This window comes from Salvelinus namaycush, unplaced genomic scaffold (assembly GCF_016432855.1).
Source record: "Salvelinus namaycush isolate Seneca unplaced genomic scaffold, SaNama_1.0 Scaffold533, whole genome shotgun sequence".
Classification (NCBI taxonomy): Eukaryota; Metazoa; Chordata; class Actinopteri; order Salmoniformes; family Salmonidae; genus Salvelinus; species Salvelinus namaycush.
The window spans coordinates 57,271-82,735 of NW_024061235.1; the positions used below are offsets into that span (position 1 = coordinate 57,271).

Genomic DNA, 25,465 nt, shown 5'->3' on the forward strand with positions numbered 1-25,465 from the left:
ATGTGGTCCTCCATAATCTCTGTTCCATGTTTTATAGCTCTTATCTAATATCATGGGGTCCTCCATAATCTCTGTTCCATGTTTTATAGCTCTTATCTAATATCATGTGGTCCCCAAATGGCACCCTATTCTCTCTCTGTCTCTCTCTCCTTCCTGTCCTCTAGTTTCATGTGTCATACATACACTACTGCCTATGGAAGAATCATGCAAATTGATGTTCTAACCCCCCTCTCTCTTCTCCCTCGCCTCCCCGCACTCCCCCCCCCCTCACCCTTTTTCTCTCCTCCTCCCCCACTTCTCCCTCTCTCCCCCCCTCCCCCCCCTCACCCTTTTTCTCTCTTCCTCCCCCATTTCTCCCTCTCTCCACCCCTCCCCCCCTCACCCCTTTTCTCTCCTCCTCCCCCACTTCTCCCTCTCTCCACCCCTCCCCCCCCCTCACCCTTTTTCTCTCTTCCTCCCCCATTTCTCCCTCTCTCCACCCCTCCCCCCCTCACCCTTTTTCTCTCTTCCTCCCCCATTTCTCCCTCTCTCCACCCCTCCCCCCCCCCCCCCCTCACCCTTTTCTCTCCTCCTCCCCCATTTCTCCCTCTCTCCACCCCTCCCCCAGCCCCACCGTATCCTGCAGGCTCTGAGGCGGTATGTGCGTGCGGAGAACAAGGACCGTCAGCACACCATCCGCCACTACCAACACGTACTGGCTGTTGACCCTGAGAAGGCTGCCCAGATGAAGTCCCAGGTACACACCCTGACCCCTAACCCTGAACAGGTACAGACCTTTGGTATTCTATGCCCTGTTGCCTATTAGACAACCCCCCGTCATTACTGACCAGACAGAAGTGAGCGAGACCATCATATCGAGAGAGAGAGAGGATGAAATAGGGAGGGAGAGAGGCCATTATGTACTTTGTCTTTAACAACAGGAGCTTTGCCATTCATGCTAATACATGTGAATCAGAGGAATTCTAGAAGGATGGAGTGATCTACAGTGAACCAGTGTTCTGTCATGAGAAGCTGATTCTAGAAGTGTAGAAAAGGCCCATGGAGTTGGTGGAAGAATCCTTTAATTCATGGCCACTTGCTCAGCTGGGCTAGGGGTGCTTTAATTAGGTCAGGTGGAAATGTCCGACAGATCTCAACTCATTAAAAGGAGGAAATCGCCATCGCCCGATCTCGCTGCTTTCTCTTCCGTAATTCCGTAACTCCGTCTAACCCGAAGTTCTGCGTCCATGAATCCACCAGAAACTACCCAGTAAATATACCACTTTATGGTTAAAGGCCTTCCTGCCTCAGTCTCATCCATTCCTCTGTCACCTGAGCCTTGATCACCGGTTCACCTTCACTGTCAGCCATCCTACCTGTCCAGCTACCCACACAGATTCCACTAATCTTTCAATGGTCCTTCGAGCAGGATGATGACTGAACCAAAGACGGGTGAAAAGGAAATGGAGAAGGAATAATTGTCTCCACTGGAAGGAAGAAGAGAGGAGGAAAGAGCAGCTGAGGGAAAGGTACTGGAACAAATAAAAGATCCATGAGCTAAGCCTAAAGCAACAAAGAAGACTTCATCCTCAACCACCAGCAGCACCAGAAGAACCAGACACCTGGTTATCTTAAGGATTATGTGTCAGAGTTTCCCACATCAGAGGGCAAGCCCACCAGAGCTCAAAGTGGCGATGGATCAACTGTACGTTTCAGCCATCAACCATCCCCTCCGAGCCAAGCACCGGAAACTGCTTTGGGACGGGAAAGTGGTCTACAGGAAGAACCCATGGATGAGGTAACTCCCACCGCACAGGTTGACCAGCTTCCTGAGGCAGGCTCCACTCACCCCTTGACTAATGGGAAGTCGTCGAGGCACTCTAGACGGAGTGAGAGTTCGACCAGTGGATACCCCTTTGGAAGTGGCCATGGCCGCCGCCATTCACTAGCCCTCAGCGATTCACAGACGGCTGTCCTACGAGAGAGGATGAAACTATTAGCGTTGGAGGAAATTGAGCGTCAGATTGAGGAGGAACGACAGGCTGACGAACGATGTCACCTATTGGATGTGCAGGCCCGTAGTGCTCTACAGGAACGGGAATTCATTGCCAAGGACCTGGCACAGCAGCGACGGCACCGCCAAGCCAGAAGGGAATTGGAGGAGGCACGGATGGTCTCATCCTTCCTGGAGAGGAAAGAACAGGGAGTTGACCTGACCACCCCTCCACATGGACCTGACCTGTCTGCCTTTCTTTCCCAATCTGCACCTCTGGTACAGCATGGCACACAGTCCCCAGAGGCTCCGAGGTCAACAGCCATCACGGAGCACGGGGGACAGGCCGCTCCGCCAACGCCCTCTATACCAGTGACACAAGTTAGCATTCCTCCTTCATCTAGACAAAGCACCAATCCTTCGACCTTTCCACCAATTACCAACCACGGCAAATCGTTCCTCTCGTCCAGGGCCTGGGCCAGGCCAGTCATCAAATATCAGGTGCGGGGGGGACTCACCCAATTCAGGCTGCCACCAATGGAGGGTCTGGGACAGTAGGGGACAGGCCCAATGAGGCCACAGTGGGATCATCAGAAGTCCCGGGTTTATCCTTCACGCAACCAGAAGAGGGAGCCAACATTATGAAACTGCTAGTAGCCTCAGCCTATGGAATTCCCAGACCCAAACTGCCATACTTTGAGAGCGGAGAGTGAATTTGTCCTTTTGGAAATGGCATTGGAGAGCCTACTGGGTATTCAGTCATCTGTCAGAACGCTACAAATACCAAGTACTGATGGATCACTGGCGGTTTCCCAGTGCATACAGGCTAGCCCAATCCTTTTTTCGCTCCGCAACACCATACAGTGCCGCTCTCCAGGCCCTGAAGGCGAGATATGGTGAGCCACGCCAGCTAGTCCAGAATGAACTAAACAACATCCTGAACACGTCTCCAATCAAAATGGGAGACCATGCTGCCTTCCAAGAGTTCTCCCTCACTGTCCAATCCCTGACCTCAATGCTCCAATCCGTTGAAGGAGAAGACGGGAACGAGCTGAAATGTGGCTCCCACGTGGAAAGGCTTCTTAGCAAGCTTCCAGCCTACCTCAGAGACAGTTTCATCAAACATTGTTTGAACAAGGTCATCCTGAAAGAGGGCTCGAGAAGCACCTATGCTCTGAGACCTGGCAGCATGGTTGCTGGTGAAGGCGAGGGCGAAGAGCATCGCTCACCCGGCCACAATCTCAGCCACAGCCTCCGGGGTAAGGAAGGAGTTTGAACGCCAGGAGGGCCATAAAAGGCCAAATCCCACTACCATGTACTTAAATAGTGAAGCCGGGGAGGAAGCCGGAAAGAAGAGCTCTCTCATGAGCAAGAACATCAAATTCCAGCCTTACTGCCCCTATTGCAATAATAAGGGGCACTTCCTTGGCTCATGCCCCAGGGTTAAAAAAGCTCACTCAACCTCAATTGAAGGCCTGGATAACTTCAGGTGAGCGACGCTACAAGTGTGCCCGTAGCCATAAGGCGGAGACCTGCACATTTGAGGAAACCCTGCAATCGCTGTAAGGAAATCCATCTCACAGTGTTGCATGATGTAATTCCCCAAGCACAGAAGGAGCAGAGTATGCTCATGGTAGGAGCTGCAAAGGAGCTGTACCTCGACCAACAGAACCGGTCTCCAAGGGTCATGTTGAAGGTGGTCATGGGTCACTCTGCAAAGTGAACGGCGGAGCATGGATACATTCGCCGTTCTAGATGATGGGTGTGAAAGAACAATCATTCTCACGGCGGCCACCCGTCAGCTAAACCTGGAGGGGACCCCCGAGACCCTTAACCTGGAGGGGACCCCCGAGACCCTTAACCTGGAGGGGACCCCCGAGACCCTTAACCTGGAGGGGACCCCGAGACCCTTAACCTGGAGGGGACCCCCGAGACCCTTAACCTGGAGGGGACCCCCGAGACCCTTAACCTCAGAACGGTGCAACATGATGTTATCCAAGTGAAAGGCTCTGCTGTGACCTTTAGCATTTCACCTTCAGGACAGCGGGACATGGCCTATAACATCACCAATGCCTTCACGGCAGATGGCTTGAATCTCGCAGAGCACTCCTGCCCAGTAAGTGTTCTACAGAAACAATATCCTCATCTCTGAGGATTGCCTCTACCTAACCTGGCAAGGGTTGCACCACTCATCCTGATTGGTTCAGACCACCCACATCTTGTTACCCCGACTAAGCCTATACGAGCTGGAACCAGAAGGAGGGCCCGTTGCTGTCCGTACATCCTTGGGCTGTGCAAGGTCCAGCCCATCTCCTTCTCTCCACCCAAGCTGTACAGTCACAGCAAGTCCTCTTCACCAGAAGCAATCCAGCTCCATCTCCCTGTCCAGCCACTGATCTCCTTCGTAATGTGGAGATGCTATGGAAGATGGACACCTTCTCCAACCGGAAGCTACGGGAGGTCACCCGCTCGAAACATGACTCCTATGCATTAGACCTCCTGGAGAAGCGCACCACCACCACTGAACTGGATGGCGTTCAGAGATACGCGACCCCACTGCTACGGGTGCCCAAACCATCCTCCTCTGGCAACCACGACACGGGCTGTACTCCCACTACTGCGTGGAACGTAGCGGCACCTGGTGAAGAATCCTGAGCTTGCTGAAGTTCATAACCGAGAGATTCATAACCTTGTGACGGCAGGCTATGTCACCAAAGTGACAGCTCATGAAGAGGGAAACCCACTCAGTGAATCCTGGTATCTCACTCACCATGTTATCCAGCAATGTTATCCATGTTATCCAGGAAGTACAGACTTGTCTTCAGCTGTTCATTTCAAGCTGCTGGCCAAAGCCTGAATGACTGTCTACTCCCCGGACCAACCTTAGGTCCTTCCTTGCTCGGTGTCCTCCAGTTCCGGCAGCACTCCACAGCCATCAGTGGAGACATCAAAGCCATGTTTCATCAGATTTGTCTGCTGCCTTCCGACACCAGACTTCTCCAGTTCATATGGCGAGATATGGAATGAGACGCAGAGCCTACAATCTATGAATGGCAAGTACTCCCATTTGGCACCACCTGCAGTCCTTGCTGTGCTACATACTTTCTACAGAGACATGCATGGGAGCACCCAGACAGTGACCCAGAAGTATGGGATTCAGTGGCGAATGCCTTCTATGTGGATCACTGCTTACAGAGCGTCCCATCCACGGCTGAAGCGAAAGCACTCCTTGATAAAGTACGGAATCTCCTGTCCAAAGGTGGATTCGAGGTCCGACAGTGGGCGAGTAACAGAGCGGATGTTATCCAGCACCTTCCGGCACAAGCCAGGTCCAGTAGCAGTGAACTATGGCTATCTCAGTCTGGCGCTAACCCACGAGAGCCCATTCGAGGACTGAGATGGAGCTGCATACCGGATACCCTGGGGTACAAGCACCGCTCAGCCCTGGGTACCAAAACCCCCACTCTGCACACCATCTATCGGACCCTGGCCAGTCAATACGATCCCCTTGGGTATATCCTGCCATACACAACCCGAACCAAAGTCTTAGTCCAGGACATTTGGCAGACCGAGGGACTGGGATGAACCGATCCACCCGGCTGACCTAGTGGAATGATGGATCTGTTGGGAAACAGAGTTATCGGAGCTCTGCCAAGATGTTATGTACCGCCCTGTGCTGACCAACTGGGATCATGCCTGGAACTGCATGTGTTCTGTGACTCTTCGGAGCGAGCTTATGGGGTGGTTTCCTATCTAAGAGTGGAGGATAAGGCAGGCCACACCCATGTCTCCTTTGTCATGGCCAGGTCCAGGGTCGCACCTAAGAAGCAGTTGTCATTGCCTAGGCTGGAACTCAGCGCTGCCCTTTCCGGAGCCCAGTTGGCCTCTACCTTGCGAGCCGAGCTCACCTTGCCAATCCAAAGGGTCATCTACCGGAGTGATTCGACCACTGTACTGACCTGGCTAAAGTCGGAGTCCTGCAGGTATAAGGTGTTCGTCGAAACTCGCATTGCGAAAATCCAAGACCTAACAGAAGTCCAGGACTGCAGGTATGTGGACAGCGTAAACAATCCTGCTGATGACGTTACTCGTGGTTAAACCCTTAAAGAACTGGCTCAACCCCATCGCTGGAGCCTGGGACCACCATTCTTGTCCCAACCAGAGAACGAGTGGCCGACAGCCCCCAGTCGTGCGGCCCCTCCGCAACCAACTGAAGCTCATGAGTTAAGGAAGTCCACCCAATGCTACAGCATCTCAACTGAACCAACAACAGCTCTCCCTCACCTAGCACAATCCCAAACACTGTCGGTCTGATCGCCACCACAAACCAGACCTAAGATGGGGTGGCTTCTATACCCACCTCCCTCGCGGCAGAGACACTACTCCTCCAGCATGCGCAAACAGTTAGCTTCCCTGAGGAGCTAAAAGCTCTGAAAACCGGTAGGGAAGTGGCTAAGGACAGCCATCTTCTCTCTCTTGCCCCAGAATATGACCAAATATGACCTCCTCAAACCACCCTTTTGGTCAACAGGAGTAGATTGCTTTGGCCCCTTGACGATCAAGCTAGGTCGTCGAGTGGAAAAGCGCTGGGGCATTCTATTCAAGTGTTTGACAACTAGATGTGTCCAGCTACTGGAGAGTTTGGATACTGAAGCCTTCCTCATGGCCCTGCAGCGGTTTATCTCCCGACGGGGGAAACCCTACGAGATCCTGGCTGTCGGGCACAAACTTCAAGGCAGGAGAAGCCAGGTTGGAGGAAGCCTTCCAAGCCATGGAACCCAGCCTCCGGGATCAGCTGATGGACCAACAAATCTCATTCAAATTTAACCCTCCAGGAGCTCCTCATTTTGGAGGAACATGGGAGCGAGAGATCAAATCTGTAAAGACGGCCTTACGAGTCGTCCTGAGGGACCAAACTGTCACTGAAACTGTCTTGCGTACCGTCCTGATAGAGGTGGACGGGATACTGAACTCCAACCCCTTGGGATATCTCTCTGCAGACATCGCTGACCCCGATCCGGTTACACCGAATATGCTCTTGATGGGACGCCAAGATGCGTCACTTCCTCAAGCCATGTATACTGATACCTACCTTGTTGGCAGACGCCGGTGGCGACACCGCCAGATCTTGGCTGACCATTTCTGGGCCCGATTCATTCGGGATTACCTACCAAGCCTACAGCGAAGAGGGAAACGGCGGAGAGAAACGGTCAGCCTGGAAACTGGCCAAGTAGTAATGATGGTGGACCCTCAGCTGCCTGGAGCCTCCTAGCCGGTGGGCCATATCACTAAGACCATGCCTGGGACCGATGGTCGCGTTAGATCAGTGGAGATCCAGGTATAGAACCGGACATATATCCGGACAGTTGCCCGACTAAATCCTCTCCCTGAGATGACAGAGGACGGGGAGCAATGATCCTTTTTGAGGAGTGTGGAATTTAACAAATTTCCGGAGTGGCTGTAGAAAAGGCCCATGGAGTTGGTGGAAGAATACTTTAATTCATGGCCACTTGCTCAGCTGGTCCAGGGGTCAGGTGGAAATGTCCGACAGATCTCAACTCATTAAAAAGAGGAAATCGCCATCGCCCCGATCTCGCTGCTTTCTCTTCCTTTACTCTGTCTAATCCAGAAGTTCTGTGCGTCCATGAATCCACCACAGACTACCCAGTAAATATACCACTTTATGGTTAAAGGACTTCCTACCTCAGTCTCATCCATTCCTCTGTCACCTGACCCTTGACCACCTGTTCACCTTCACTGTCAGTCATCCTACCCGTCCAGCTACCCACACAGATTCCACTAATCTTTCAAGAAGGATGGAGTGATCTACAGTGAACCAGTGTTCTGTCATGGGAAGCTGATTCTAGAAGGATGGAGGGATCTACAGTGAACCAGTGTTCCGTCATGAGAAGCTGATTCTAGAAGGATGGAGTGATCTACAGTGAACCAGTGTTCCGTCATGAGAAGCTGATTCTAGAAGGATGGAGGGATCTACAGTGAACCAGTTTTCTGTCATGAGAAGCTGATTCTAGAAGGATGGAGTGATCTACAGTGAACCAGTTTTCTGTCATGAGAAGCTGATTCTAGAAGGATGGAGGGATCTACAGTGAACCAGTGTTCTGTCATGAGAAGCTGATTCTAGAAGGATGGAGGGATCTACAGTGAACCAGTGTTCTGTCATGAGAAGCTGATTCTAGAAGGATGGAGGGATCTACAGTGAACCAGTGTTCTGTCATGAGATGCTGATTTCTGCAGTTCAGCTTGTTGCAGTTGTTTATTTCTCTTTTCTATATCCTGTTTATCAGCGGCTGTAAATTCTCTCTTCAGCCATCAAATCCCCCTGACGTTCTTTGCGACAGTCAGCTCTGCACGGCAGCCAAGCCAAACAGACTGGAACATTGTGAGCTTTGAAGTCTCTTTTTATTGTGTAAATTTGACATGTGACTCCAAAGTAGATTCTAAGAAAAGCCTTTGTGCATTGTGAGGGCTGCCGCTGTGGTCTGTTTTATATAACCGTAACAGTTATTGGAGTGTCTGGGATTAACCCGGCCCTCTGTCTGTTCCTACAAGTGGCTCTTCCTTTTAAAAGTTGTGTCATACTGCAGCACAGCTTGCGGCGTGCATGATGTCATAGTATTTTACCATCAGCCGTTGTTGCCATGAATGCTAGTTGGGCCACCAAAGGGCATCTTTGAGAAGCCTGTTGGTGTTTGTTTACTATTCCAAATGATCCTCTAGACGTTCTGATTGGTGTACCCTATCAGAGGTCCATTCAGACCAGACGTTCTGATTGGTGTACCCTATCAGAGGTCCATTCAGACCAGACGTTCTGATTGGTGTACCCTATCAGGAGGAGCATATTCCAAGGTTTTTAATTAACCTAGTTTTGCCAAACAACACAAAATATTGTACAGATGGTCTCTGTTTCAAAATGTAATGTTTTCCGAGAATAACCTGGGGGCAAATATCAGTACCCATCTGGGGGCAAATATCAATACCCATCTGGGGGCAAATATCAATACCCATCTGGGGGGCAAATATCAATACCCATCTGGGGGGCAAATATCAGTGCCCATCTGAGGGGCAAATATCAGTGCCCATCTGGGGGGCAAATATCAGTGCCCATCTGGGGGGCAAATATCAGTGCCCATCTGGGGGGCAAATATCAGTGCCCATCTGGGGGCAAATATCAGTGCCCATCTGGGGGCAAATATCAGTGCCCATCTGGGGGGCAAATATCAGTGCCCATCTGGGGGGCAAATATCAGTGCCCATCTGGGGGGCAAATATCAGTACCCATCTGGGGGCAAATATCAGTGCCCATCTGGGGGCAAATATCAGTACCCATCTGGGGGGCAAATATCAGTGCCCATCTGGGGGCAAATATCAGTGCCCATCTGGGGGCAAATATCAGTACCCATCTGGGGGGCAAATATCAGTACCCATCGGGGGGCAAATATCCTTTCTGCTGTATTCTGTTATATTCGATCCTGTTTCTATTGTAAAGGAGTGGGGAATATAATAATATATTATATATATATGTGACGTCTGCTAAATTAACAATTTCATTTCATTGACACGGCACAGCCATAGCCTCTGCTAATATAGCACAGGTAAATCTGAAAACATGCTATTCTGTTCTTTTTAAATAAATGTCTTAGTATCATGCTTTTTTTATGACCTTCCTAAACAAAATATGAACGTATTTCTTTGTGATTGTTTGTATTAAATGTATTTATTAGACTGGCTACTGGGCGGTAGGCTACTGGGCGGTAGGCTACTGGGCGGTAGGCTACTGGGCGGTAGGCTACTGGGCGGTAGGCTACTGGACGGTAGGCTACTGGGCGGCAGGCTACTGGGCGGCAGGCTACTGGGCGGCAGGCTACTGGGCGGCAGGCTACTGGGCGGCAGGCTACTGGGCGGCAGGCTACTGGTTGGGTCCTGGCTATTCTACAGTTATTATACATATAGTGCAGCAGACCATCATGGTGCTTTGAGGATGAAATGTTCAAAGTATTAGCCTTTCATGATATTTATCTCTCAATGTAGGCCTTCTGCAAGAGTGGAAAATACATGTATTTATTTAAGAAAAGTCAGGGACAGGTGGATGTAATTTTTAAATTTTTTAAAATTGAAATCAAGTTATTGAAATGACATGGATCTGTAGACGTAAGAGCCCTGTTTACAGTAGCTGTTTTAGAGTTAATTACTGGCATAAAGGCCTACTACAATATACAGGATATCCATCAGTCATTTGTCATCACACAGAATACAAGTCATCCGTCTCTTTAAATACAGAATAAATTTGTCAACATGTCGGCTAAAGCGATTGACTTCACAATTTTACTGTTTTTAATATTGGCTGTACTAGAGACTTTAAAACCTCTTTTGTTAGAACAGACTATATGGGATTGATTATAATTCGTTTTTAAATTATTATTGTATTTGTTGTGCTGTTTCTGTTCGAAATGTAGCTTAATTCAATTGATGAATATTATGGTGTTTCTCTACTACTAAAAACAGAAATCCATTTTACTGTAGCCTATGTAGGCCTCAGGGTTTCCGTTGGGAAAAGATGGCGCTGTACAACGTGACCGGTCAGGAGTAGGCCTAGGCTTCTAAGTGACTGCAAGTGAAGAGCAAAATAATCCTAACATTTCCACACCCTAATTGTAGTCTAACCAATACCCAAACGGAGATTCAGTGAAAATAAAAATCTGATTGATTTATCAAGACCAGTCCCCATGCTTGTCTCAGAGCAGCGTGAAACGGTGCTGAAATAGTTGACCACACGCGGTTATTACTTCAAATCCGATTCTAACACTTGGATGACTTTGGGAGTTTCAGTAAGCAACAACTTGTTGCCTTCAATTGCATTACCCTACTTTTTCCCGATATTTCTGTCATTCAGTGATATTTTTTCCCGTAGTAATTTGTTATGGATCCATCCAGATGTGGTTAGAGAACAGTGCATGTGGTGGGCTATGCAAAGAGATGGGGGAAGTGACATGCCTCACAAACATCCATTAATACATTTAAAGTCCCTAAACTCAGCAAGCGTCTATTGTCCTGCTGATAGCCCATCGAGAGTTGATTGTCCTGCTGACAGCCCATCGAGAGTCGACGGTCTCTCTCCCCCTCTCTCTCGCTGTCCCTGTCTGTCTCTTGAGCTCAGAAGGGCAGACTCAATTCAATTCAAGACTCACTGGTGGAGAGAAATATCTATGTAATTGTAGAACTAGGCTTTGTCAAACATCAACTGGAAGGTTTACGTGTCTGTGTTTCGGAGCATGTTGTAAAGGCACATTATTGTCATCCGTTAGCTGTGGGACATTACTAAATCAGATCAAGCGTTATCCTACAATAGGCAACACTCAGCTGGTGTTTTGATGGTGTCGGAGGTGTGACTGTCAGTTTGTGTGATCATTGTCACGAAGCCACAACTGTGTGTGTCCTATCTCAGGTGATGACCCACCTACGTGTGATCGAGGAGAGGATGAACCAGAGTCTGTCTCTGCTCTACAAGGTTCCCTACGTCGCTGAGGAGATCCAGGATGAGATTGGTGAGTGCTGCGCTCGCACACACACACACACACACACACACCGGATGAGGAGATCCAGGATGAGATTAGTGAGTAGTAAGGGACTGAACTGCCAAAGCTGGAGGAGTAGGAGCGGTAGCAGCGGCAGTAGAGGTGGCGGCGGCGGCAGTAGAGGTGGCGGCGGCGGCAGTAGAGGTGGCGGCGGCGGCAGTAGAGGTGGCGGCGGCGGCAGTAGAGGTGGCGGCGGCGGCAGTAGAGGTGGCGGCGGCGGCAGTAGAGGTGGCGGCGGCGGCAGTAGAGGTGGCGGCGGCGGCAGTAGAGGTGGCGGCGGCGGCAGTAGCGGTGGCGGCGGCGGCAGTAGCGGTAGCGGCGGCGGCAGCAGCGGAGAGCAGCATTAGTCCATGCCTCGGCGAGTTTAGGCTTTTCTGAGAGCAAAAGTGCGGCAACTCCATATTAGGAATGTGTTCCTAATGTTTTGAATACTCTGTGCGTGTGCAGCTGTCTCTCAAATGGCTAGGGGGCTGGCCAGCGTGGACGGAAAGAGCTGGCCAGCGTGGACGGAAAGGGCTGGCCAACCTGGACGGAAATGTATGGAAAATTCTACTGCACAGCTTCCAGAAAAGTCACTTTCAAACCAGGGAATTCGTGGCTAATTTAGTTAAAAACAGTAATTCTGCTCATAGATGATGCATGTATGAACTACACATTGACACATCCAGCCCAAAGAGGGACTTTAAAACATACTTACATGCCTCAGTACTTTGGCAAGTAAGTATTTAAAACAGCTGTTGGGGGAGGGGTGGGGTCAGAACACACTGACACATCCAGCCCAAAGAGGGACTTTAAAAAACACTTACTAGTCACCCAACTTCCAGGAACACGTCTTTTTAAATCCATCTCAGAATAATGTTGTCCCGTATTGACCTGACTGTAGTTTTCACTTGCTAATATGTCCTCCTATATAATATTGGAAGTTGCTGTCCAGTTGATAAGAGTTTACCGCTGTTCGAATGGTTTTTGGAGTGTTACTCAAAGTAAGTGATCCTGTAGTGTGAATATCAAATAAGAACAACTGTATCCAGTGAATAATGCTAATGCTACAAACTAGCCTTTTTAGGTATTTAGAGATGAGGTTTTTCATGAATACAGCTCTGTTAGCTGTAGAGTGGGTTAGCATCATCTTTAGCATGCTCTCGCTACACTATCAAATAACAACATCTGTATCCAGTGAATAATGCTAATGCTACAAGCTCTTTTAGCTGTAGAGTGGGTTAGCATCATCTTTAGCATGCTCTCGCTACGCTATCAAATAACAACATCTGTATCCAGTGAATAATGCTAATGCTACAAGCTTTGTTAGCTGTAGAGTGGGTTAGCATCATCTTTAGCATGCTCTCGCTACGCTATCAAATAACAACATCTGTATCCAGTGAATAATGCTAATGCTACAAGCTCTGTTAGCTGTAGAGTGGGTTAGCATCATCTTTAGCATGCTCTCGCTACGCTATCAAATAACAACATCTGTATCCAGTGAATAATGCTAATGCTACAAGCTCTGTTAGCTGTAGAGTGGGTTAGCATCATCTTTAGCATGCTCTCGCTACGCTCGTGATACAGTAGATGACAGCACTGTAATGAAACAGGCAGGGAGCAGGTCTCGAACCCTCGACCTTGTAGCCCGAAGTCCAGCGCGCTATCGACTGTGCCGCAAAAGCACGCTCTGTCGGCAGAGTCGATATCCACGCTTATAAACCCAGGGTCGTTACAGTACTTTTATTTCCAGGATGGATAGAAACGTTCTCATGCCTCTCTCTTAATAATAATTTATTCTACTTCTTCTGTAGCGCTTTTCATTACAGAAATCATCTCGAAGCACATGAAAACGGGGACAAGAATCAAATAAAAGGGACAAGAATCAAATAAAAGGGACAAGAATCACATAAAAGGGACAAGAATCACATAAAAGGGACAAGAATCACATAAAAGGGACAAGAATCACATAAAAGGGACAAGAATCACATAAAAGGGACAAGAATCACATAAAAGGGACAAGAATCACATAAAAGGGACAAGAATCACATAAAAGGGACAAGAATCACATAAAAGGGACAAGAATCACATAAAACAGCTATATGACAGTGTAATAAGTCTGTGCTACGATTTTTGACAAGATTTGAAACATTTAGTTGTTTCTAGCCTCCCAACAGTCAAGACTGAACCACATGGCTTGAACAGGATGATGTGGTCAACGGCAGGAGATGGAGAAGACCCTCCCGAAGGCAGGCGGCACAGTTCACTCTTCATTCAAGGCGTTCTCACCGGCGCTTTGCCATCCCTGCCGTCTGACTGCGACTACTCTGTAGCCGTTGACTCGTTATGGCGGTCTCTGTCATCCTGAGTGGGCGGAGTCTGCACACGGAGTCTCTCCGCCCACTCAGGATGACAGTCTGCACATAACTTCCGGAGGAAACCTCCTTAGTGATGAAGGCTCGCCATGCGTTTTATATTCCTCCTCATTGGGGCAGGAGACTGTAGAAATAACAAAAAAGAGCCTGGTGAGCGATATGTTTTGAACATCAAATCACAATAAAATCCTGGCCCAAATGGCATCCAGGGACCTGGTCAAATATATTAGGAAATTCCTCTCTCTGTCTGTGGCTGGCTGAGGAGGTAATGGAGCTCCATAGCATAAATACAGAACAGTATATTATTTATGCTTCTCGGTGTGTCTCAGCTTGGGAAACTAAACTAAGCCCGCATAACTCTGCAAAATTTGGGCTGTGTTCCGTTTGACTCACGTAGGATGGTGAACTCAAAACGTGATACAAGATGAGAGGAAATGAAATGAGAGGAGCAGGGAGGTTGGGGATCTGAAGTGTCTTCCTGCTGCATCTCTAGATGTTTGTAGTGTTTGATTTAGGTTTATAAAAGAGGTGTGTGTGTGTGTGTGTGTGTGTGTGTGTGTGTGTGTGTGTGTGTGTGTGTGTGTGTGTGTGTGTGTGTGTGTGTGTGTGTGTATGTGTGCATCTACTGTAGATTAAAGTGGGGTGCTTTGACAGAACTGGGTCACAGTACAGTGCTGTTTCTCGATCTCTTTCTCTCTGTCTCTCTCCCTCTATCTCTAGCTCTCTATCTCTGTATCTCTCCCTCTATCTCTGTATCTCTAGCTCTCTATCTCTGTATCTCTCCCTCTATCTCTAGCTCTCTATCTCTGTATCTCTGTATCTCTAGCTCTCTATCTCTAGCTCTCTATCTCTGTATCTCTCCCTCTATCTCTGTATCTCTCCCTCTATCTCTCCCTCTATCTCTGTATCTCTAGCTCTCCATCTCTGTATCTCTCCCTCTATCTCTAGCTCTCCATCTCTGTATCTCTCCCTCCATCTCTAGCTCTCTATCTCTGTATCTCTGTATCTCTAGCTCTCTATCTCTGTATCTCTAGCTCTCTATCTCTGTATCTCTAGCTCTCTATCTCTGTATCTCTCCCTCTATCTCCCTCTATCTCTGTATCTCTATCTCTGTCTCTCTCTCTCCCTCTATCTTTAGCTCTCTTTCTCTCCCTCTATCTCTGTGTCTCTGTATCTCTCCCTCTGTCTTTCTCCCTCTGTATCTCTCTCCCTCTATCTCTGTATCTCTCCCTCTATCTCTGTATCTCTCCCTCTGTATCTCTAGCTCTGTATATCTCTCTATCAATTCAATTTAAGGGCTTTATTGGTATGGGAAACATATGTTAACATTGCCAAAGCAAGTGAGGTAGATAATAAACAAAAGTGAAATAAACAATACAAATTAACAGTAAACATTACACATACAGAAGTTTCAAAACAATAAAGACATTACAAATGTGTCATATTATGTCATAAAATATGTCATATTGTGTCTATATACAGTGTTGTAATGATGTGCAAATAGGAAGATAAATATAGGTTGTATTTACAATGGTGGTTGTTCTTCACCGGTTGCCCTTTTCTTGTGACAACAGGTCACAAATATTGCTGCTGTGATGCACACTGGTATTTCACCCAGTAGATATGGGAGTTTATCAGAATGGGGTTCTTTGTGGATCTGTGTATTCTGAGGGAAATATGTGTCTCTAATATGGTCATACATTGGGCAGGAGGTTAGGAAGTGCAGCTCAGTTTCCACCTCATTTTGTGGGCAGTGTGCACATAGCCTGTCTTCTCTTGAGAGCCAGGTCTGCCTACGGCGGCCTTTCTCAATAGCAAGGCTATGCTCACTGAGTCTGTACATAGTCAAAGCTTTCCTTAAGTTTGGGTCAGTCACAGTGGTCAGGTATTCTGCCACTGTGTACTCTCTGTTTAGGGCCAAATAGCATTCTAGTTTGCTCTGTTTTTTTGTTAATTACTTAACACATTGGAAATAATTATATTTTAGTTTTCTCATGATTTGGTTGGGTCTAACTGTGTATCTGTCCTGGGGCTCTGTGGGGTCTGTTTGTGTTTGTGAACGGAGCCCCAGGACCAGCTTGCTTAGGGGACTCTTCTCCAGGTTCATCTCTCTGTAGGTGATGGCTTTGTTATGGAAGGTTTGGGAATCTCTTCCTTTTAGGTGGTTGTAGAATTTAACGTCTCTTTTCTGGATTTTGATAATTAGTGGGTATCAGCCTAATTCTGCTCTGCATGCAGTATTTGGTGTTCTATGTTGTACACAGAGGATATTATTCAGAATTCTGAATGCAGAGTCTCAATTTGGTGTTTGTCCCATTTTAATAATTCTTGGTTGGTGAGCGGACCCCAGACCTCACAACCATAAAGGGCAATGGGTTCTATAACTGATTCAAGTATTTTTAGCCAGATCCTAATTGGTATGTTGAATTTTATGTTCCTTTTGATGGCATAGAATGCCCTTCTTGTCTTGTCTCTCAGATCGTTCACAGCTTTGTGGAAGTTACCTGTGGCTCTGATGTTTAGGCCGAGGTATGTATAGTTTTTTGTGTACTCTAGGGCAACGGTGTCTAGATGGAATTTGTATTTGTGGTCCTGGCGACTGGACCTTTTCTGGAACACCATTATTTTTGTCTTACTGAGATTTACTGTCAGGGCCCAGGTCTGTCAGGGCCCAGGTCTGTCAGGGCCCAGGTCTGTCAGGGCCCAGGTCTGTCAGGGCCCAGGTCTGGCAGAATCTGTGCAGAAGATCTAGGTGCTGCTGTAGGACCTCCTTGGTTGGGGACAGAAGCACCAGATCATCAGCAAACGGGAGACATTTGACTTCACATTCTAGTAGGGTGAGGCCAGGTGCTGCAGACTGTTCTAGTGCCCTCGCCAATTCTTTGGATTACCAGAATGCTTTGACCAGCAGTGTCTTCACAGACATTTTCAACCTCTCCCTGACCCAGTCTGTAATATCTACATGTTTCAAGCAGACCACCATAGTCCTTGTGCCCAAGAACACTAAGTTAACCTGTCTAAATGACTACCGCCCCATAAAACTCACATTTGTACCCATGAAATTCTTTGAAAGGTTGGTCATGGCTCACAACAACAACACCAGACACCCTGGATCCACTACAATTTACACCATCATCCCCAGACACCCTGGATCCACTACAATTTACACCATCATCCCCAGACACCCTGGATCCACTACAATTTACACCATCATCCCCAGACACCCTGGATCCACTACAATTTACACCATCATCCCCAGACACCCTGGATCCACTACAATTTACACCATCATCCCCAGACACCCTGGATCCACTACAATTTACACCATCATCCCCAGACACCCTGGATCCACTACATTTTACACCATCATCCCCAGACACCCTGGATCCACTACAATTTACACCATCATCCCCAGACACCCTGGATCCACTACAATTTACACCATCATCCCCAGACACCCTGGATCCACTACAATTTACATACGTATCAAAAGGTTGGCTTGTCCTCATTTAAAGTCACATCATTACTCGCCCTCTTTGTTTACAAAGCTCTACTGCACAACCTCACTTTGTAGTTGAAGTATAAAGACATTTGCGGTGTTGGTTAACTCTTGAGGTTCCTCGGGTTTCCACCGAATTGGGTTTTAGTGTTGATGCGCCCCACTGCTGGAACAATCTGCAGATCTTGTTGAAAAGGGACGTTCAGGCAGTTTAGGGTATTATCTATGATTTTGTATTTTAGTTTTTTTTTTTTTTTTGTATTTTATCTGTTGCTTGTAAAACGCAGGGCTCCCTTGTAAAAAAGACCTTGGTCTCAATGGGATTCCCTGTTGAAATAAAGGTCAAATACCGCCCCAACAAATCTACAGATTACACAATCTCTATTGCACTCCACACTGCCCTTTCCCACCTGGACAAAAGGAACACCTATGTGAGAATGTTATTCATTGACTACAGCTCAGCGTTCAACACCATAGTGACCTCAAAGCTCATCACTAAGCTAAGGACCCTGGGACTAAACACCTCCCTCTGCAACTGGATCCTGGACTTCCTGACGGGCCGTCCCCAGGTGGTGAGGGTAGGCAAGAGCACATTCGCCACGCTGACCCTCAAGACGAGGGCCCCTCGGAAGTGTGCACTTAGTCCCCTTATGTACTCCCTGTTCATCCACGACTGCGAGGCCAAAACCATCATTAAGTTTGCTGACGACGCAACGGCGGTAAGCCTGATCACCGATGACGATGAGACGGCCTATAGGGAGGAGGTCAGAGACCTGACAGTGTAGTGCCAGGACAACAACCTCTCCCTCAATGTCGGCAAAAGGAGCTGATCTACAGGAAAATGAAGGCCGCACACGCCCCCATCCACATCAACAAGACTGCAGTAGAGCGGGTCGAGATCATCAAGTTCCTCGGGGGTCCACATCACTAAGGAATTAATATGGTCCACACACACACACACACCAACACAGCAACGCCTCTTACCCGTCAGGAGGAGGATACATGTTCTAGTTTTACAGATCCTCAATCAATTCTGCACCATCGAGAGCATCTTGACTGGCTGCATCACCGCTTGGTATGGCAGCTGCTCGGCATACGACCACAAAGGCGCTACAGAGGGTAGCCTGCCATCCAGAACCTCTATACCAGGCGGTGTCAGAGGAAGGCCCTAAAGATTGTCAACGACTCCAGCCAACAAAGTCATTAACTGTCCCCGTCTAACTATTTAACTATCTGCATTGACCCTTTTTGCACTAACTATTTTGACTCCTCACATACCCTCCTCACATACCCTAACTACTAGGCAACAGGATAGATAATAAACAGTAACTTTATCCCTACCTATATGTACATATCTACCTCAACTACCTCATGCCCCTGCACATCACCTCTGTACTGGTACCCCATGTTTAAAAGTTATCGTTAATCATTGTGGACTTATTTCTAGTGTTATTCATTTTTCTATAATATTATTTTATAAATTGTTGGGAAGGGCCCGTAAGTAAGCAATTCACTGTTCATCTACACCTGTTCTTTACAAAGTGACAAATAAAACGATTCCATGATCTCTCCTCCTCCTCCTTTCTTCTCCTCCTTTCCTCTCCTCCTCCTCTCCTCACTTCTCCTCCTGTCCTCTAGATGAGTTGCTTCAGGAGCAGAGGGCAGACATGGACCAGTTCCTGTCGTCCATCTCAGAGTCTCAGCCGGACGTTACCGTGTCATCAGAGGAGAGTGTGGAGCTTCCTGTCTCCGAGGGGAAACCCTACCGCCCCTTCCAGGTCACCTCCCTGGGGTCGCGACCTGAACCAGAGGGTGAGACCCAGACTAAAACCCTATTTCATACCCTATACCCCTCTCAACCAAGTGTGCACTTGCCCACTCCGCCCTCAGAAATCCGGGTAGAACTGTGAACTCACTCTAACCAAGGTAACCAAGGTTACACTACATAGGTCCATGAGGGGTAGTGAACGAGTGCACACTTTAGGGAGAATCGTTGAGAATGGAAGTGCAGTCCTAGTACTGGGCAGTATTGTAGACAGCTAAAGCCTGGTCCTAGTCCTAGTACTGGGCAGTATTGTGGACAGAAAGCCTGGTCCTAGTCCTAGTATTGGGCAGTATTGTAGACAGCTAAAGCCTGGTCCTAGTCCTAGTACTGGGCAGTATTGTAGACAGATAAAGCCTGGTCCTAGTCCTAGTACTGGGCAGTATTGTAGACAGCTAAAGCCTGGTCCTAGTCCTAGTACTGGGCAGTATTGTGGACAGATGAAGCCTGGTCCTAGTACTGGGCAGTATTGTAGACAGATAAAGCCTGGTCCTAGTACTGGGCAGTATTGTAGACAGCTAAAGCCTGGTCCTAGTCCTAGTATTGGGCAGTATTGTAGACAGCTAAAGCCTGGTCCTAGTCCTAGTATTGGGCAGTATTGTAGACAGCTAAAGCCTGGTCCTAGTCCTAGTACTGGGCAGTATTGTAGACAGCTAAAGCCTGGTCCTGGTCCTGGGCAGTATTGTAGACAGATAAAGCCTGGTCCTAGTACTGGGCAGTATTGTAGACAAATAAAGCCTGGTCCTAGTCCTAGTACTGGGCAGTATTGTAGACAGATAAAGCCTGGTCCTAGTACTGGGCAGTATTGTAGACAGCTAAAGCCTGGTCCTAGTCCTAGTACTGGGCAGTATTGTAGGCAGATAAAGCCTGGTCCTAGTACGGGGCAGTATTGTGGACAGATAAAGCCTGGTCCTAGTACTGGGCAGTATTGTAGACAGATAAAGCCTGGTCCTGGTCCTAGTACTGGGCAGTATTGTAGACAGATAAAGCCTGGTCCTAGTACTGGGCAGTATTGTAGACAGATAAAGCCTGGTCCTAGTACTGGGCAGTATTGTGGACAGATAAAGCCTGGTCCTGGTCCTAGCACTGGGCAGTATTGTAGACAGATAAAGCCTGGTCCTGGTCCTAGTACTGGGCAGTATTGTAGACAGATAAAGCCTGGTCCTGGTACTGGGCAGTATTGTAGACAGATAAAGCCTGGTCCTAGTACTGGGCAGTATTGTAGACAGATAAAGCCTGGTCCTAGTACTGGGCAGTATTGTGGACAGATAAAGCCTAGTCCTAGTACTGGGCAGTATTGTAGACAGATAAAGCCTGGTCCTGGTCCTAGTACTGGGCAGTATTGTAGACAGATAAAGCCTGGTCCTAGTACTGGGCAGTATTGTAGACAGCTAAAGCCTGGTCCTGGTCCTAGTACTGGGCAGTATTGTAGACAGATAAAGCCTGGTCCTAGTACTGGGCAGTATTGTAGACAGATAAAGCCTGGTCCTAGTACTGGGCAGTATTGTAGACAGATAAAGCCTGGTCCTAGTACTGGGCAGTATTGTGGACAGATAAAGCCTGGTCCTAGTACTGGGCAGTATTGTAGACAGCTAAAGCCTGGTCCTGGTCCTAGTACTGGGCAGTATTGTGGACAGATAAAGCCTGGTCCTAGTACTGGGCAGTATTGTAGACAGATAAAGCCTGGTCCTAGTCCTAGTACTGGGCAGTATTGTAGACAGATAAAGCCTGGTCCTAGTCCTAGTACTGGGCAGTATTGTAGACAGATAAAGCCTGGTCCTAGTCCTAGTACTGGGAAGTATTGTGGACAGATAAAGCCTGGTCCTAGTACTGGGCAGTATTGTAGACAGATAAAGCCTGGTCCTAGTCCTAGTACTGGGCAGTATTGTAGACAGATAAAGCCTGGTCCTAGTACGGGGCAGTATTGTGGACAGATAAAGCCTGGTCCTAGTCCTAGTACTGGGCAGTATATTGGACAGATAAAGCCTGGTCCTAGTCCTAGTACTGGGCAGTATTGTAGACAGATAAAGCCTGGTCCTAGTCCTAGTACTGGGCAGTATTGTAGACAGATAAAGCCTGGTCCTGGTACTGGGCAGTATTGTAGACAGATAAAGCCTGGTCCTAGTACTGGGCAGTATTATAGACAGATAAAGCCTGGTCCTAGTACTGGGCAGTATTGTAGACAGATAAAGCCTGGTCCTAGTCCTAGTACTGGGCAGTATTGTGGACAGATAAAGCCTGGTCCTAGTCCTAGTACTGGGCAGTATTGTAGACAGATAAAGCCTGGTCCTAGTACTGGGCAGTATTGTGGACAGATAAAGCCTGGTCCTAGTCCTAGTACTGGGCAGTATTGTAGACAGATAAAGCCTGGTCCTAGTACTGGGCAGTATTGTAGACAGATAAAGCCTGGTCCTGGTCCTAGTACTGGGCAGTATTGTAGACAGATAAAGCCTGGTCCTAGTACTGGGCAGTATTGTAGACAGATAAAGCCTGGTCCTAGTCCTAGTACTGGGCAGTATTGTAGACAGATAAAGCCTGGTCCTAGTACTGGGCAGTATTGTGGACAGATAAAGCCTGGTCCTAGTCCTAGTACTGGGCAGTATTGTAGAGAGATAAAGCCTGGTCCTAGTACTGGGCAGTATTGTAGACAGATAAAGCCTGGTCCTAGTACTGGGCAGTATTGTAGACAGATAAAGCCTGGTCCTAGTCCTAGTACTGGGCAGTATTGTAGACAGATAAAGCCTGGTCCTAGTCCTAGTACTGGGCAGTATTGTAGACAGATAAAGCCTGGTCCTAGTCCTAGTACTGGGCAGTATTGTAGACAGATAAAGCCTGTTATCAGTGTTCCCTAAGTATAGAAGACACAACAACAGCATAGAACCTTGATGCACTGGAACACTGAGCTGTTCCACAGTTAGAGGGACACTAATGTCCTCTGTGTGACTGGAGGAGAGGAGGGATGATCAGAGGAGAGTGTTGTGCTAGATGTGGAGGCGTGTGGTGGTTGTGGCTCATATCTGGGCCAGCATGGCTCCCAGCCTTCAACATAATGCCATTGAAGTTCAGAGAAACTCACAAGTCCTCCGGCTCTGCTGCAGCTAGAGCTGGAACAAAGCATTAATACTGCTGCAGCTAGAGCTGGAACAAAGCATTAATACTGCTGCAGCTAGAGCTGGAACAAAACATTAATACTGCTGCAGCTAGAGCTGGAACAAAACATTAATACTGCTGCAGCTAGAGCTGGAACAAAACATTAATACTGCTGCAGCTAGAGCTGGAACAAAACATTTAGAACATGACCACCAGCCTCTCCTCGTCAGTAGTCCTGCTGCAGCACCGCCCTCGTTATCTCCTCGTCAGTACTCCTGCTGCAGCACCACCCTCGTTATCTCCTCGTCAGTACTACTGCTGCAGCACCGCCCTCGTTATCTCCTCGTCAGTACTCCTGCTGCAGCACCGCCCTCGTTATCTCCTCGTCAGTACTCCTGCTGCAGCACCGCCCTCGTTATCTCCTCGTCAGTACTCCTGCTGCAGCACCGCCCTCGTTATCTCCTCGTCAGTACTCCTGCTGCAGCACCGCCCTCGTTATCTCCTCGTCAGTACACCTGCTGCAGCACCGCCCTCGTTATCTCCTCGTCAGTACACCTGCTGCAGCACCGCCCTCGTTATCTCCTCGTCAGTACTCCTGCTGCAGCACCGCCCTCGTTATCTCCTCGTCAGTACTCCTGCTGCAGCACCGCCCTCGTTATCTCCTCGTCAGTACTCCTGCTGCAGCACCGCCCTCGTTATCTCCTCGTCAGTACTCCTGCTGCAGCACCGCCCTCGTTATCTCCTCGTCAGTACTCCTGCTGCAGCACCGCCCTCGTTATCTCCTCGTCAGTACTCCTGCTGCAGCACCGCCCTCGTTATCTCCTCGTCAGTACTCCTGCTGCAGCACCGCCCTCGTTATCTCCTCGTCAGTACTCCTGCTGCAGCACCGCCCTCGTTATTGCTCCCTTTATTCTCTGTCTCTCCCGTTACTGTCACACGCTGCTAACAAACTAAATATTTAAAACCTTCAATCAGAAACTAAAGCCAGGTAGTGATTGTTGCCAGGTAGGTAGTGATTGTTGCCAGGTAGGTAGTGATTGTTGCCAGGTAGGTAGTGATTGTTGCCAGCCAGGTAGTGATTGTTGCCAGCCAGGTAGTGATTGTTGCCAGCCAGGTAGTGATTGTTGCCAGGTAGGTAGTGATTGTTGCCAGCCAGGTAGTGATTGTTGCCAGCCAGGTAGTGATTGTTGCCAGGTAGGTAGTGATTGTTGCCAGCCAGGTAGTGATTGTTGCCAGCCAGGTAGTGATTGTTGCCAGCCAGGTAGTGATTGTTGCCAGCCAGGTAGTGATTGTTGCCAGGTGGGCGTTGCCAGGTAGGGAAAAATACAAGTTAGAACTAAATCACAGATGAACATGGAACGACATGCCTCGGGGGGGATTTCAAGGTTATCATAGTTTTGTGATTTAATATTAGTTTTTATTTCTATCCGTTTTTAAATCTGTTTAGTTTGTTAGTTGGCAGACTTGATTTACTCGTTTTTATTTGGTTTCAGTTTGATATAAATGATTATTTAGATTTTATATTATTTAGTGTCAGTGACAGAAAGTAGCCTATGCGTGGGAGTCTAGGAGCTTGTCATTTATTTTGGGGGGGGATGTAGTAATTCATAAATTGACGGGCCAGGACCATAGACTTGGATAGACATCTCTGTATCGTCATGATGTCGTCTGTAAGCATGTGCAGTACCGTTGAGGCCAGCCAGGACCATAGACTTGGATAGACATCTCTGTATCGTCATGATGTCGTCTGTAAGCATGTGCAGTACCGTTGAGGCCAGCCAGGACCATAGACTTGGATAGACATCTCTGTATCGTCATGATGTCGTCTGTAAGCATGTGCAGTACCGTTGAGGCCAGCCAGGACCATAGACTTGGATAGACATCTCTGTATCATCATGATGTCCTCTGTGAGCATGTGCAGTACCGTTGAGGCCAGCCAGGACCATAGACTTGGATAGACATCTCTGTATCGTCATGATGTCGTCTGTAAGCATGTGCAGTACCGTTGAGGCCATCTCTGTCTTGGAACTAGTTCATGTTCTTGATGACCCGGTTGTCACGACTCCAACCGGGTCATCAGGTGGGATCAGCAAGTGAAGTTTTAAAGTTCCGGCCAGTTGACTAAATCAAAATGGTGGAAGTCCTCAATGGCGCTGCCAATGCTAACAAAGACTTCTGGCCACTAGAGGACTCCATGGCCAGGAATGTTGGTTAGGTTTTAAATGATAAATGAATCCTAATGTTGGTTAGGGTTTAAATGATAAATGAATCCTAATGTTGGTTAGGTTTTAAATGAATCATAATGTTGGTTAGGTTTAAATGATAAATGAATCCTAATGTGAAGAAGAGAAACAAGCATTGGATTTAAAAGATAAGCGCCTAGACTGGTGCAAGAAATATGGTGGAAGGAAACTCTGGCCCGTGTTTACACCAATCACTTTATAATTAAGATGTAAGACAATTCAAGCACCTTTACATTTATCTGGCCCATTTTTAAAAAACTTGTTTATGTAATATTAAACATGTATATCTGACTAACATCAAATAGGGTTAGAAAAATAATAAAATAAAACAATATAACATTTATTCACAAATCTATCCCTTCACAGCCAGCTTTGTGTGTCTTTGTTTTGTGTCTATTCAACCAAACAAGTCTGGTTTATCTTCAAGACTGCGTTCCAGAGAGGTGGTCGTTCGGGTTTCTCAAGCCTGATGACAGTCGTCCACAGACAGATAATATTCTCTCCACCAATGCCTAGGATGCAGTGGTAGAAACCAGATCCAGTGCCTCAGGTTTGGATAAACAGCCATCCTTGCCTGTCAGAACTGGAGAGGTGACTCTGTAAACATGCCCCTTGACCTCTTCAAGGTATTTCCACAGCTCACACTGGGCAGGGTTGACCCTTCGCCTGGACAGTGATCTTAGAACACAGTCTTTAATGTGAGGAAGCACTGGTTGAGAGGCTTGTTGGATTCATGGTGCCGGCGTCTTCCTGGGGTTCCTGCAGCTCCACGGCTGTACTCTCTGATTTGCTGACGTACAAAAGACTCTGCTTCCCTTATCAGTGTCTCCATGTCTGTTGAGCGAAGTGGCAGAGACACACTCGGGTCTATCAAGCAAGCTGCTACAGGGGTT

At 47.9% G+C, this 25,465-nt stretch overlaps 1 protein-coding gene across 1 annotated transcript in view; it reads left to right on the forward strand.

Annotated features, from left to right (window-relative positions):
* Nucleotides 1-25,465, forward strand: part of aplp2 (amyloid beta (A4) precursor-like protein 2) — a gene marked incomplete at its 5' end in the record, with an annotated part of 68,955 nt that overhangs the window by 22,283 nt on the left and 21,207 nt on the right. The window contains 3 exons of the mRNA XM_038986637.1: nt 608-766; nt 11,435-11,534; nt 19,056-19,229. Of these exons, the coding sequence (XP_038842565.1) occupies nt 608-766; nt 11,435-11,534; nt 19,056-19,229 (433 nt within the window). The remainder of the gene's footprint in view (nt 1-607; nt 767-11,434; nt 11,535-19,055; nt 19,230-25,465) is intronic.